The following is a 12,133-nucleotide window of genomic DNA, read 5'->3' as shown; positions in this document are numbered from 1 at the left end:
TACCTGAGTATGAGCGCAAAGCTATTGATGAGGATCAGGTTACTAGATTAAGAAGAGAGGAAGTGGTTGATTGTTTCTGATATTGTAAATCGGATTAGTAGATTATTGCTATTGGGTTGGTTTTGTAGTAGGTTGCTATTAGTTTATTGGTTTACTAGTTTATTAGTTTATTGGTTTACTAGTTTATTAGTTTCTCAGTTTATTAATAGTTTGCTTTTCTTAGTCTAGAAATAATTATTGGTAGACTATATTTAGTAGACCTATTATTGGAAATAAATAGATTATTGCATAGTTGTTGACATTTAGTGGTTGCATTTGTTTAGTGCATTAATGTCATTTTGCAGATTATCGTATGCGTATTGACGTTTAACTGTATTAGTTGACATTTAATTGCTGTAATGATTGGCAGTTAGCAGAGTGTTGTAATTGACATTTGATTACATGTTATCTTATTTGAATTACCGTATTCATTTAGATTACTGTATCAGAAATTGACATTACTATATGCGATATTGACCTTCCGACGCTTCTATTACCGAATTAGAGATAACGCTGCTTACCGTAATATCAGAGATACTTCGCGAATGATCATGAACTCCTGGTTGCACATTTTCATGGTATCTTATATAGTTGCGATTGTCCAGAATACGTAATTTTGACATATGTGTTGTTAATATACAGTATAACATTTCACATATTTGTTTAGCTAGCCCTACTAGTAAAGTTATATCCTTCACCCGTCGCCATTTTAGTTCATTATCTATTTGGTTGGAATGTCTTTCTTCTTCCTGCTGGTAACATTTTTTTCGTGCCATCACAGTACGTATGCAACAAAATAGATAAAAAGGCATTGGATTGCAGACTTGCATGACTCGCATAACAACATCCTTAGATAATGCAGGTTGCTTTCCACGTCATTCGTCTAACGTAGGCGATTGAACTGAGTGACATGATGAATAAATGTTGATGTCAGCTCGTGTAGTAACTTACCCAGGTTGTCTGCCATTTATTGCTAAATACTAGCTCCTTTTGCAATCATACTCAACCGATTTACTTGAAACGTAAACAGCTCATCATTGAACCCAGATACTCAAGAATGTTCCTTAATAGACTCTCGGTAATAGCAATGTTAGTATCTGCCACCTGTGGGCAGAATTATACCATTGATTACTGTTCCAGTGAAAACACAGGTCTCGAGAAAACTGAAAATCGTTATAACGCCGTTGCTCCGTGCAGTAAGAAATGTTCGTCTAAAGGATACAGTGTGGCCGTTCTTCAAGACGAGGGATGTTGGTGTTCAGATAAAATTCCTGAAAATACCACTTCATTATCGGACTGCAATCATCAATGTCCAGGATATCCTACCAACTGCGGTGGTCGAGGATATTATGGATACTACCTCATATAAATCTAAAATACAATGAAGAAACGTTACCTTCCGTCTTTGACGGAAGCTCAAGCAGTACATAGTTTTATTTATTCGATGAATGTACCTAAAAAAAATTACAATTCTACTCTGTCGTATGCTGTCTATTATACATATATACATTATTCAGATATTCCGCCTTCATCAGAATACTTGTAGTCAGGATACTCGCATTCGAACTGGTCTCCAGAAGCATCCGAAGAATCTTCAGCGTCAACATATTCATCCAACCACTTATTTTCCATTTTCTGTAACCTGTCCTTATTGGTTTCTACTATGATTTTCGACTTATCATACAGAACATATTCTACTCCCGACAAAATCTTGAATATTGTCTTGAAATATTCTATGAGCGAATTTAACCCTCGTAAATATCCCATGTCCGGTAACCCTCTATTACTTGGCGGAATTGTTGTCGTTTGTGGAAGACTTTCTCCAGCAATAACCGACTGTGCAAAGTCGATAATTCTTACTTTAATATCATCCTTATGATCGATACCGTCATACATTAACAAAATGGATGATCCATACATACGGTAGTCGATAAGTGTCCTGAAGGTTTCATATAATTCTTGCAACTGAACAATCAAGCTAGGTATTTTGATGAGAATTGAATATATCAGCATTCCATCATACAAAAATTTCGATAGGACTTTGCTAAAATCCTTTCCCTTCGTGACCTTTCTACCAAAATATTTATCCTTGATGTAATATTTTTCATGTCGTAAGTTCCATACTTGTAGTCCGCAGATCCTAACACCAAGGCACCTTGAAGTGGTGTTCAAACACTTATTGCGCTGTGACTTCTGCTTGTTTGGATTAGCCTCAACTCCATATTGCCTCGTGCCCATTTTCAAATCAAGAACACATGGCTTTTGCATATCTGCTGTTAAATCCTCTAATAGAATAAATCTTTCAAACCTTGTGTGTTTTCTTAACATTTGTGAGTGATGTCTTGGTGAGGACATAGATGAACTACGACGAGCAGGGAGATGCCGCCTTTCTTCTGTGAAATCGTCATCCCCATGAGAATACTGGCTACTATCTAAGTCAACAATAGCATTCTCGTCATCCATAGAGAATATTTCGTCACCTGTCTCTGATTTCTTCTTCTTATGTGATGATGAAAACACTTCTTGAATTACTTGTACTTGCAAGTCTTTATTAATAGATGTCGACCAAACTTCGTTATTTCGAGGAGATGCTGGAACAAAGTTTGTTATTGACGTATTAGATGATGATACTGAATTTTTACATGAAGACGCCTCTAATGAGTTACCACTGTTCAGCTTTTGTATCAATGATTCATTAGGAGATGGTGCAGACGTCGAATACTGCTTCCATAATAAATCTGGTATGATATGCTTATTATCATCAAGGACAACTTCTGGAGGTAACTCATCGTCTTCATTTATCAACGTACTGCCGAAATTATAGTCCTTCTTCTTATGATGCATATTTTCTTCAACCATGCTAGTTTTCCTCGACGGTGTTTGACTCATCGGGTCTTCTGTAATCAAGCTTGAATACCTGACATTTAAGACACCGATATATTTTGGCATGAATCTCAATAATTCAGGGAGTCGTAACTCTACTACCTCGTACCATAAATTCTCTCTATTCATTAATGCTTTACATACTGCTTTACGTGAAAATCGGAAAATTGCAGTATGTCCACCAACCTTATTCTTGAAAGGCCTTAACTCCACTGCCAAAGGAAATACCTCTTCGTCTATCGTTAAATCAGGCAACCCTTCTACCTCGTCTTCGTCGATTTTATCCTTTTCTGATGTATTCACAGTTTGATCTTGCTCTTTAACATTCGGGCTAATGAACTGGTTCGTGCCAAACTTAACTGATTTGTTATTATCTTGATATTCACTTTTTATCTTCGCTGAGTCCAAATTCTGTGCAAGGTTGTCAATTTCGTCCTTATGGCCGGCGTATTTTTGTATTTTTGTAATATCACCATCAGTAGAATGGTCGAACTCCAAATCGGCTGTCAAGTGGCGTGTTTTAGTTGACGTTCCATCAGCATCCACTATGGTATATTTGATATATTTCTGATCGGCTGGTGTATGGGGAAAGTATGTCGCCGACGACACTGGCTCCAACCCAACTATTTTGCTCGCATCATTTTCTGGTAGTTTGGAGGTTACCGTAGTGGTGGTGGGATCGGGTGATAGTCTGATTTTTGTCCCGCTAAAATCAGCGTTTTTATTACCACTTCCACCGTTGGAAATGGCCTCGTGCGCTACCTCTTGCGGTTTATTGTCACCTTCTGGCGTGGGCATTTCTATCAAACTCTCAATATCACGATTCCCATCCCCGCGAAATAGTCTCAAGGACCTAGCTGCTTTACGTCCCGAAACTAGCAGCGGCATATCTGAAGACGTTGCTGTCGCTTGTTTTCCCTGAATCTTCAAATTATCGATGGTCCCGAAGTCCGATTCTTCGCTTTCACTTCTGGCCTCCTCATCACCATATGCTCCATGATAACACCCGTGTATATCTCCAACCGTGCCTATATCCACGGAGTTCTCTCCCCCAAACTCATTTTTAGCCCTATAGTGACCTTTTGTCTCTGCAATCTGCTTCTCTGCACCCTGGAATTCACTTAGTCCATGTACCATGCTGGGTTATATTTCAATCCTTCTTTACTATGGAAAACATATAAACCCCAATATACAACGTTATTGTCAGTTCTAGGTAAAATATGTATAATTTACCTGATATTTGTGCTTAACGCTATTATTCGTTTATGGTCTATCAAATGTGTTGATTCTAAAGTCCAATGCTTGATAATACGATATGAGTACAAGAATAATTCAATTTTCCTCAGTTTATGTTAAGTATATATATCTTAACTACTTATATAAACTATAGACCGATAATACCAATTATGAAATAATAATATGCAATAGTTTATAAAACGTGGTTATATATGTTTTGATTCATTATACTAGCTGTTTATGAAGCTTGAAAAATGGCATCGTGAGACATTTCCGTTACCCGGATATGTGCCTTATCTCATCGGCTGATTCATGGAGTATACGGCCAATACTTATACAAGGGCAAGATCATTGGTGGTATGGATTCATAATATGGGTGCTAGCGATGGGTTATTCAAATCAGGCGGTATGAATAAGGTTGTTTGTCGGTTTATATGGCTATTTTTTGTGCTAGGGGTGGTTTGTGCAAATATAAACGTTCAAGATCAACTTCAAGATCAACTTCCGGACATACGAATAGATACGTTCAATGATATGCCCGCAAGCGTAAAAAATGTGACTGTGGGTGCTGGGGAGTTTTTATGGGATTGGGACAAAGAGAACAACTCACAGGAATTGACCGATTTTCTTAGACGCGAGATAGAGGGTCAGCATGATGTGCAGACGATAGTGGTGAATAAAAATAGGCCAGAAGACACGTACCAACGGGAGAATGCTACGTTTTTGGTGCTCTGTCGAAACGAAGAGGTTTTTGAGTTGCTTGAGTCGATTCAGAGTATACAAGACCGGTTTAACCACCGGTACAACTACGATTGGGTGTTTTTGAACGACAAGGCATTCGACGAGCGATTCATGTACATTGTGTCGCAGTACGTGGTGCAAGGGAAGTTGAGTTTTGGGCAGATTCCCCGGGAACACTGGGGATATCCATCCTGGGTGAACCAGACGTACGCGAGTGAACAGCGGGCTCGTCTAGTAGAGGAGGACGTGGTGTACGCGGATAGCGAATCGTACAGACATATGTGTCGATTCTACCTGGGATTTTTCTACAAACATCCACTTGTAGCACAGTACCAGTACTACTGGCGCATTGAACCGGGTGTTAAGTTCTATTGCGACGTTTCCTACGACGTGTTTCACTTCATGAAAACTCACGGCAAGAAGTACGGTTTTGTAATGTCGATGTTCGAGTACAAAAAGACAATTCCGTCGCTTTGGGGCCATTTCAAGTCTTTCATCAGACGGTACGACCACGCCAATGGCCAGTATGGTGAGTTGCTTGATTTCGTCCAGAACGACAATGTGGCCAAAACATACAATTTATGTCACTTTTGGTCCAACTTCGAAATCGCCGATTTATCGATATTCAATAACCCTGATTATCAGGCGTTTTTTGACCATTTAGATGCTACTGGTGGTTTCTTTTACGAGAGATGGGGAGATGCTCCAGTTCATTCTTTGGCGGTTCTGTGGTTCTTGTCTAAACGCGACTTATGGTGGTTTGGTGATATCGGCTACTACCATGCACCATATCTACAATGCCCCCAGCCATTACAAACCAGACTCGAAAACAGGTGTAGCTGTGATCCCGATGAAGACTTTCTGTTCAGTTTCATCAGCTGTACACCCCATATACTAAATTTACTAAACTCCCGATAGAAGAATGCACGAAACGATTGTAGATAGACAAAAAATTGCATTTAGACAACTAGTTAAACAGATTCTTTTTTAGATTAGCCTACAGTTATTTTTAGGCCGTCAGCGGCTGTATGGACGTAATAGATCCTTCTGTCACCGTGTAAGACCCTTAGTAAATCGTGAACAATAGGCCTACGGATTTCATTTGAGTGGACCCGCAAAAAAAAATTATGGACAAAAACCCACACACGTCTGTTAAGTAAACACAACTATCACGTCTACTATATACTATCGTCAGCACAATATAAACAATTCTGCTGGTGAAACAAGATGACTACAGTGAATAATCAGATGTTAAAATTCCGAATATTTCGTCGCCGCCATAGGGTATCATTGATAATATCGGTATTCATTTCAATATTATTCATATTTCTTTTCGTGAACGGATTGGCGCTTTCTAATGCAATTACTACAAATGAATCGTTGGTGAATGATCCACATCAATCCGAAAACATATTAACGTACTTGATTGAAAAGATGGCCAAATTTAATATATATAAGAAGAAAACTGTGCCATTCGCTAAGACAGATGCTGCGTCACTGAGCGAATTCAATAATATGATGACCACCACATCGAATCAGAATCTAGATAAGATGTTGGACGAAACGAAATTACGATTGATACTTGAATCGTCTAAGAAAATTGATCCGAATGAAAACCGTCTACTGGCTGGTCATGTTTTTTACCAATCAATTTTCAAGGTGTTCTACGAGGGAAAGCCAAAGGTTGAAAAGTTGGATAGGTATCTCTCTGACGAGCGTATTCCGCGTAGTAGATATACCACTGGATCAGATGATGAAATATTATTTAATGAGGAGTACTTATCAAGGTTTTTACAACTCGACCAAGAGGAGTTAGATTCAATGACTGAGTCTCATAAATATGTGGTAGACAATTTACCTGATAAAGCCCCTGGAGGATTGTATTCAGGTAATGGGATTGTCTATGTTGGTGGTGGGAAATTCAACTGGTTAACATTATTGTCAATAAAGTCAATTCGGGCTATGGGTTCAGATTTGCCTATCGAGGTCTTGATACCCACTTTGGACGAATACGAGCCTGAATTGTGTGCCAGAGTATTCCCGGCCCTTAATGCCCGCTGTATCTATCTTCCATATGCCTTGAATGACCAAAAGGAAGACAGTTATATTTCAAAGTTTACTTTTAAAGGTTACCAGTATAAAGCTTTGGCAATCTTATTGCTGAGCTTTGAAAATGTCTTATTATTGGATAGTGACAATGTCCCAGTACGTCACCCAGATAATCTTTTTGAAGACGAATCTTTCAAGTCCAACGGGTTAATTGTTTGGCCGGATTTCTGGAAGAGGACGACATCGCCAAACTATTATAAAATTGCAGGCATATCACTCAGCACCAAAAAGTTATATGATAGATACAATGCTGAAGCTGGTGCATATGAGAAACTAGACGATAGTGTTAAGAAATTAGATGTGAAAGATCTACCATTGCATCTAAGAGAAGGCGCTATCCCTGACCCTAGCTCAGAATCGGGTCAACTAATGATCTCGAAAAAGACACATATTAGACCTCTCTTACTAGCATTGTATTATAACTTATTTGGGCCAACCCATTTTTACCCTCTCTTCTCGCAAGGTTCCCCGGGTGAAGGAGACAAGGAAACATTCATTGCTGCCACGGTAGCATTGAAAAAGCCCTTCCATCAAGTTGCACACTTTTTAAATGCTCTTGGATATATGACGTCTACAGGCTTTGAAGGTACTGGTATGGGGCAATTTGATCCGGTCGAAGATTATCTAGTGAGTAAGAAAAGAAAGCTGCTCGAAAACAAATCAGAAAAAGAACGACTGGCGTTGATTGAGAGCGACCCATTATTGAAGAATGGACCACGGATTCTATTTGTTCACGCAAACTACCCCAAACTAGACCCTTGGGAATTGAAAACGTCCGGCAAAATTTTTGATGAAAATGGGAACAGGCTCAGATTATATGGAACTGGGGTCAAAGCAAAATTAGGACACGATTTCGAGACTGTTCAATGGACAAACATGAAATCCTTGCTTTGTGAATTGAACATTCAAGTTAGCATATATAAAAATGTTGATAGGGCTGAGCTATGCCAAGAGATCAACGATCATTTGGATTTCCTTAAATCAACAATATCTACATTAGAATAGTTTAGCATTATTTACTTAATTCATTTGGGAAGTCTTATTGTAGTCAATTTTTCAAACTTTGTTACATACAATAACTATTCAGTTTCTCCTCTAGTTTCATCATACCCAATCCGTTATGCTATTGAATCAACGTATTTATCATCTATACTTTTCATTCAATTCGTGTTTAGTAAGCGTTATATGTTTTTGTCCTCACATGATGCGATTTTCAGATCAACAACATTTCTCATACTAGTTCGAACCGATAGAACAACATTCATTACATTTGCTTATCATACATATATCATTATCACATACAAACATCATATCATAGTTCAATCATGGCTGCGCAATTTTTGCTATTACTATCGAGACAAGGAAAGGTAAGATTATCCAAATGGTATCAAACCATTTCTCAAAAAGAGAAATCCAAAATCACCAGAGAATTGACAACCCTAATCTTATCAAGACGAGCTAAAATGTGTAATGTGTTGGAATACAAGGATATCAAGATTGTCTACCGTCGTTATGCTTCGTTGTTCTTTATAGTGGGCATTGAATCTGGTGACAATGAATTAATATCGTTAGAAATTATACATAGATTTGTTGAACAAATGGATAAAGTATACGGTAATGTTTGTGAATTAGATATTATTTTTGGATTTGACAAAGCTTACCATATTCTTGATGAACTTCTCCTAGATGGTTACATACAAGAATCTTCTAGGAGAGAAGTATTGAAAAGAGTTGCTCAACAAGACGAATTGGAGAACATGGACGAGTTTGACAAAATATTAGCATGAACAGGGCATAATTTTCCGTATGGCCTTCCATATGATCCTTCATTATGATGCTTTTACCCTATCATACTGACATATATGCTGAGTACTAGAGTTCTCACTACAAAGCCCTTGCAAGCTTTACATTCCAGTTAACGTGCTATAGATTAGCTAGCTAATAAAGACTATTCATTGATTATTCATCGTTTTCTCTTTACAAGGGCTCAGCATATATATCTTCTGGAGCTATTAAGCTGTTACAATTTAGCCTTAATCTTAAGTTCATGAACGTAGACCGAATTTTTCACTATCGTCTTCCTAGGTTTTTTTTTATTCTCTCATATCCAGTCCAAATAGAAGAGACGCTAATATTACCTACGTATGCTACATAGTTATCTTTAGTCCCAATTAATGAGTGATGTATGACTTAAAGAAATGATATTATTCTCATTACCGATTATGAGCATCGCGAATATTTTTTCTATGTGATGAGATGAAAATTAATATTTATGTACATAATATCTGAATTAATCTTTAAGTATAAATATCTGTATAATGTCGGACGAAGAAGACTATGATATTGCAGGAACACTTGCGTTAGCAGGATCTGACTCAGAACCTGAATCAGATTTAAATTCCGATAATGAAGAAGTACAGGATGAAATAGTCTCTGATGAAGATGATACCAAGCATAAACCAAATAAGAAACAGAAATTAGAGAAAGGTAAATCGAAGCAAACATTCCCATCGTTAGAGTTATCAGATGATGAAGCTGAGAATGAATCGAAGGATATGGCGTCCTATTTCGTAGCAAATAATCCGCAAGCTAAAAAAGCTAAGAATGGTTCATTTCCGTCATTTGGGTTTTCTAAATTTTTGTTAACGAACATATCCAAAAAAGGGTTTAAACAGCCTACGCCTATTCAGAGAAAAACAATTCCGTTGATTATGGAAAACAGGGATGTAGTTGGTATGGCTAGAACGGGTTCTGGTAAAACAGCAGCCTTTACTTTGCCATTAGTTGAGAAATTGAAAAGTCACAGTCCAAGAGTTGGTGTCCGTGCTATTATTTTATCGCCTTCAAGAGAATTAGCATCGCAGACATTTAAACAAGTTAAGGAATTTAGTAAAGGTACTGATTTAAGATCTATTGTCTTGATTGGTGGTGATTCTTTAGAAGAACAGTTTTCTTCTATGATGACCAACCCAGATGTCATAGTGGCTACTCCTGGTCGTTTCTTACATTTAAAGGTTGAAATGGAATTGGAATTAAAAACAGTAGAGTATATTGTTTTTGATGAAGCCGATAGATTATTTGAAATGGGTTTCGCAGAACAATTGAATGAATTAATTGCTGCATTACCGTCATCTAGACAATCCCTTTTATTCTCTGCTACCTTACCAAGATCTTTGATTGATTTCGCTAAGGCTGGTTTAACTAACCCGGTTTTGGTCAGATTGGATGCTGAAACTAAGATTTCTGATCAATTGCAAATGGCCTTCTTCTCGATCAAAAATAATGAGAGAGAGGCAAGTTTGTTATACGTTTTGCAGGAAGTTATCAAGTTACCATTAGCATCACCTGAAGAAGTTAAAAGATATTCTGACATGGAGAAGAGAGATAATGGATCTGAAGACGAAGCTGAAGACGAAAACAATAATAAGAAAAAGAGGTTTAAGTTTAAAAAAGAAAGATTGCCTCCAGCTAATATGTTACCATCGAAGCATTCTACAATTATTTTCGTGCCAACTAAACATCATGTAGAATATGTGACCACGTTATTGAAAGATGCTGGATACTTGGTATCTTATATTTATGGTACCCTTGATCAGCATGCGAGAAAACAACAATTATATCAATTTCGTATTGGAATGACTAGTTTGTTAGTAGTTACTGATGTTGCTGCTCGTGGTATTGATATTCCAATTTTAGCTAACGTTGTTAATTATACATTACCTGGTTCATCTAAGATTTTTATCCATCGTGTTGGTAGAACAGCAAGAGCAGGTAATTCAGGTTGGGCATATTCTATTGTGAATGAAAAAGAATTACCGTACTTATTGGATCTAGAATTATTTTTGGGTAGGAAAGTGTTATTAACGTCCATGCATGAAAAGAAATGTGAAATGTTGAAAACTAAACAATCATCGAACTACGTAGAACCAAAAGTATCTTATACAGATAGATTGGTTCTTGGATCAATCCCCAGAGTTGACATTGAAACTTTTCAAGAGTTATATGAAAATATATTAAGGAACCATTATGAGTTAAGCGTTGTTAAAGGTGTCGCAACTAAAGGTGAGAAATTATATTACCGTACAAGACAGTCAGCATCCCAAGAGTCGTTGAAAAGATCAAAGGAAATTTTGCTGACTGGTAACTGGGATGATCAGCATTTGCTATTTGGGCCTAATTTAGAGAAAGAAAAGGAAAAATTCTTAACTCAACTTTTAAATAGAAAGTCTAAAGAGACTGTTTTTGAGTTCAACAAAAAAGGTAACGATAGAGATGAGGATAGTTTAGTCGAGTTTATGCATAAAAGAAGAAAGCAAATTGCACCTATTCAAAGAAGAGCCAAAGAGAAAAGAGAATTGTTAGAAAAAGAAAGAATGGCAGGTTTGACTCACGGTATTGAAAATGAAATCTTGAAAAATGATGGTGAAATCGGCTATTCAGGAATAACTATTGAAGCAGATGAAGAGGAATTACAAGATGCTTTTGAAGATGCGGATGAGTTAATCGAGAAAAAGAAGATTGAAAAGAAAAAGAGTTTCAGAGATCCCCAATATTTCCTTTCACACTATGCTCCAGCGGCTGTTATTCAAGATCAACAATTATCGTTATCATCATCATTTGCAAATGATGCAGCAAAGGCAACATTTGATTTAGATAATGATGAAAAATTGAACGCTAACAAACAGGTCATGCAATGGGATAGAAAAAAGGGAAATTATGTCAACGCACACTCAACTGATAAGAAATTTATTATTGGTGAAAGTGGTCAAAAGATTCCAGCGACATACAGATCTGGTAGATTTGACGATTGGAAGAAGCAAAGAAACTTAAAACCAACTAAGACAGGTGCAATGGAAGCGAATGCCACAAATGGCAATGATAGAAGGTTTAAGCATAAGAAAGTTGCATCTCCAAAGTTACCTGATAAGTTTAGAGATGATTACCATAAGCAAAAAGAAAAGGTTAAGAAGGCTGTTGATTCGGGATTAAAAGTTAAAGGCTATAACAAACCAGGCCAGAAACAAGAGCTTAGATCAACCGAAGATATTAGAAAGGCGAGAGAAGCTAAAGATAAGAAGAAGCAGAAGAATGCTCGTCCAAGCAGAAAGCGTAAATAGATATCTAC

At 37.3% G+C, this 12,133-nt stretch overlaps 6 protein-coding genes across 6 annotated transcripts; 5 read left to right on the top strand and 1 right to left on the bottom strand. All coding sequences in view use genetic code 12, as the record gives it.

The window, feature by feature from the left end:
• Positions 1–1,126: 1,126 nt before the first annotated feature.
• Positions 1,127–1,408, top strand: DEHA2F16830g (DEHA2F16830p; the record flags this gene model as incomplete). Its single annotated transcript, XM_461092.2, has 1 exon — positions 1,127–1,408. The coding sequence occupies one exon, from the start codon at positions 1,127–1,129 to the stop codon at positions 1,406–1,408; it is 282 nt and encodes a 93-aa protein (XP_461092.2).
• A 140-nt stretch (positions 1,409–1,548) lies between these two features.
• Positions 1,549–4,059, bottom strand: DEHA2F16808g (DEHA2F16808p; the record flags this gene model as incomplete). Its single annotated transcript, XM_002770794.1, has 1 exon — positions 1,549–4,059. The coding sequence occupies one exon, from the start codon at positions 4,057–4,059 to the stop codon at positions 1,549–1,551; it is 2,511 nt and encodes an 836-aa protein (XP_002770840.1).
• A 411-nt stretch (positions 4,060–4,470) lies between these two features.
• Positions 4,471–5,817, top strand: DEHA2F16786g (DEHA2F16786p; the record flags this gene model as incomplete). The annotated part of the gene is made up of 1 exon (XM_002770793.1): positions 4,471–5,817. The coding sequence occupies one exon, from the start codon at positions 4,471–4,473 to the stop codon at positions 5,815–5,817; it is 1,347 nt and encodes a 448-aa protein (XP_002770839.1).
• Positions 5,818–6,126: 309 nt separating this feature from the next.
• Positions 6,127–8,013, top strand: DEHA2F16764g (DEHA2F16764p; the record flags this gene model as incomplete). The annotated part of the gene is made up of 1 exon (XM_461089.1): positions 6,127–8,013. The coding sequence occupies one exon, from the start codon at positions 6,127–6,129 to the stop codon at positions 8,011–8,013; it is 1,887 nt and encodes a 628-aa protein (XP_461089.2).
• A 320-nt stretch (positions 8,014–8,333) lies between these two features.
• Positions 8,334–8,795, top strand: DEHA2F16742g (DEHA2F16742p; the record flags this gene model as incomplete). Its single annotated transcript, XM_461088.1, has 1 exon — positions 8,334–8,795. The coding sequence occupies one exon, from the start codon at positions 8,334–8,336 to the stop codon at positions 8,793–8,795; it is 462 nt and encodes a 153-aa protein (XP_461088.1).
• A 531-nt stretch (positions 8,796–9,326) lies between these two features.
• On the top strand, positions 9,327–12,125 carry DEHA2F16720g (DEHA2F16720p; the record flags this gene model as incomplete). The annotated part of the gene is made up of 1 exon (XM_461087.1): positions 9,327–12,125. One exon carries the CDS (start codon positions 9,327–9,329, stop codon positions 12,123–12,125), a length of 2,799 nt encoding a protein of 932 aa, XP_461087.2.
• Between the last annotated feature and the right edge of the window lie 8 nt (positions 12,126–12,133).

Source organism: Debaryomyces hansenii (genome assembly GCF_000006445.2).
Source record: "Debaryomyces hansenii CBS767 chromosome F complete sequence".
In the NCBI taxonomy this organism is placed as follows: Eukaryota; Fungi; Ascomycota; class Pichiomycetes; order Serinales; family Debaryomycetaceae; genus Debaryomyces; species Debaryomyces hansenii.
This window is presented reverse-complemented; position numbering and strand designations above follow the sequence as displayed.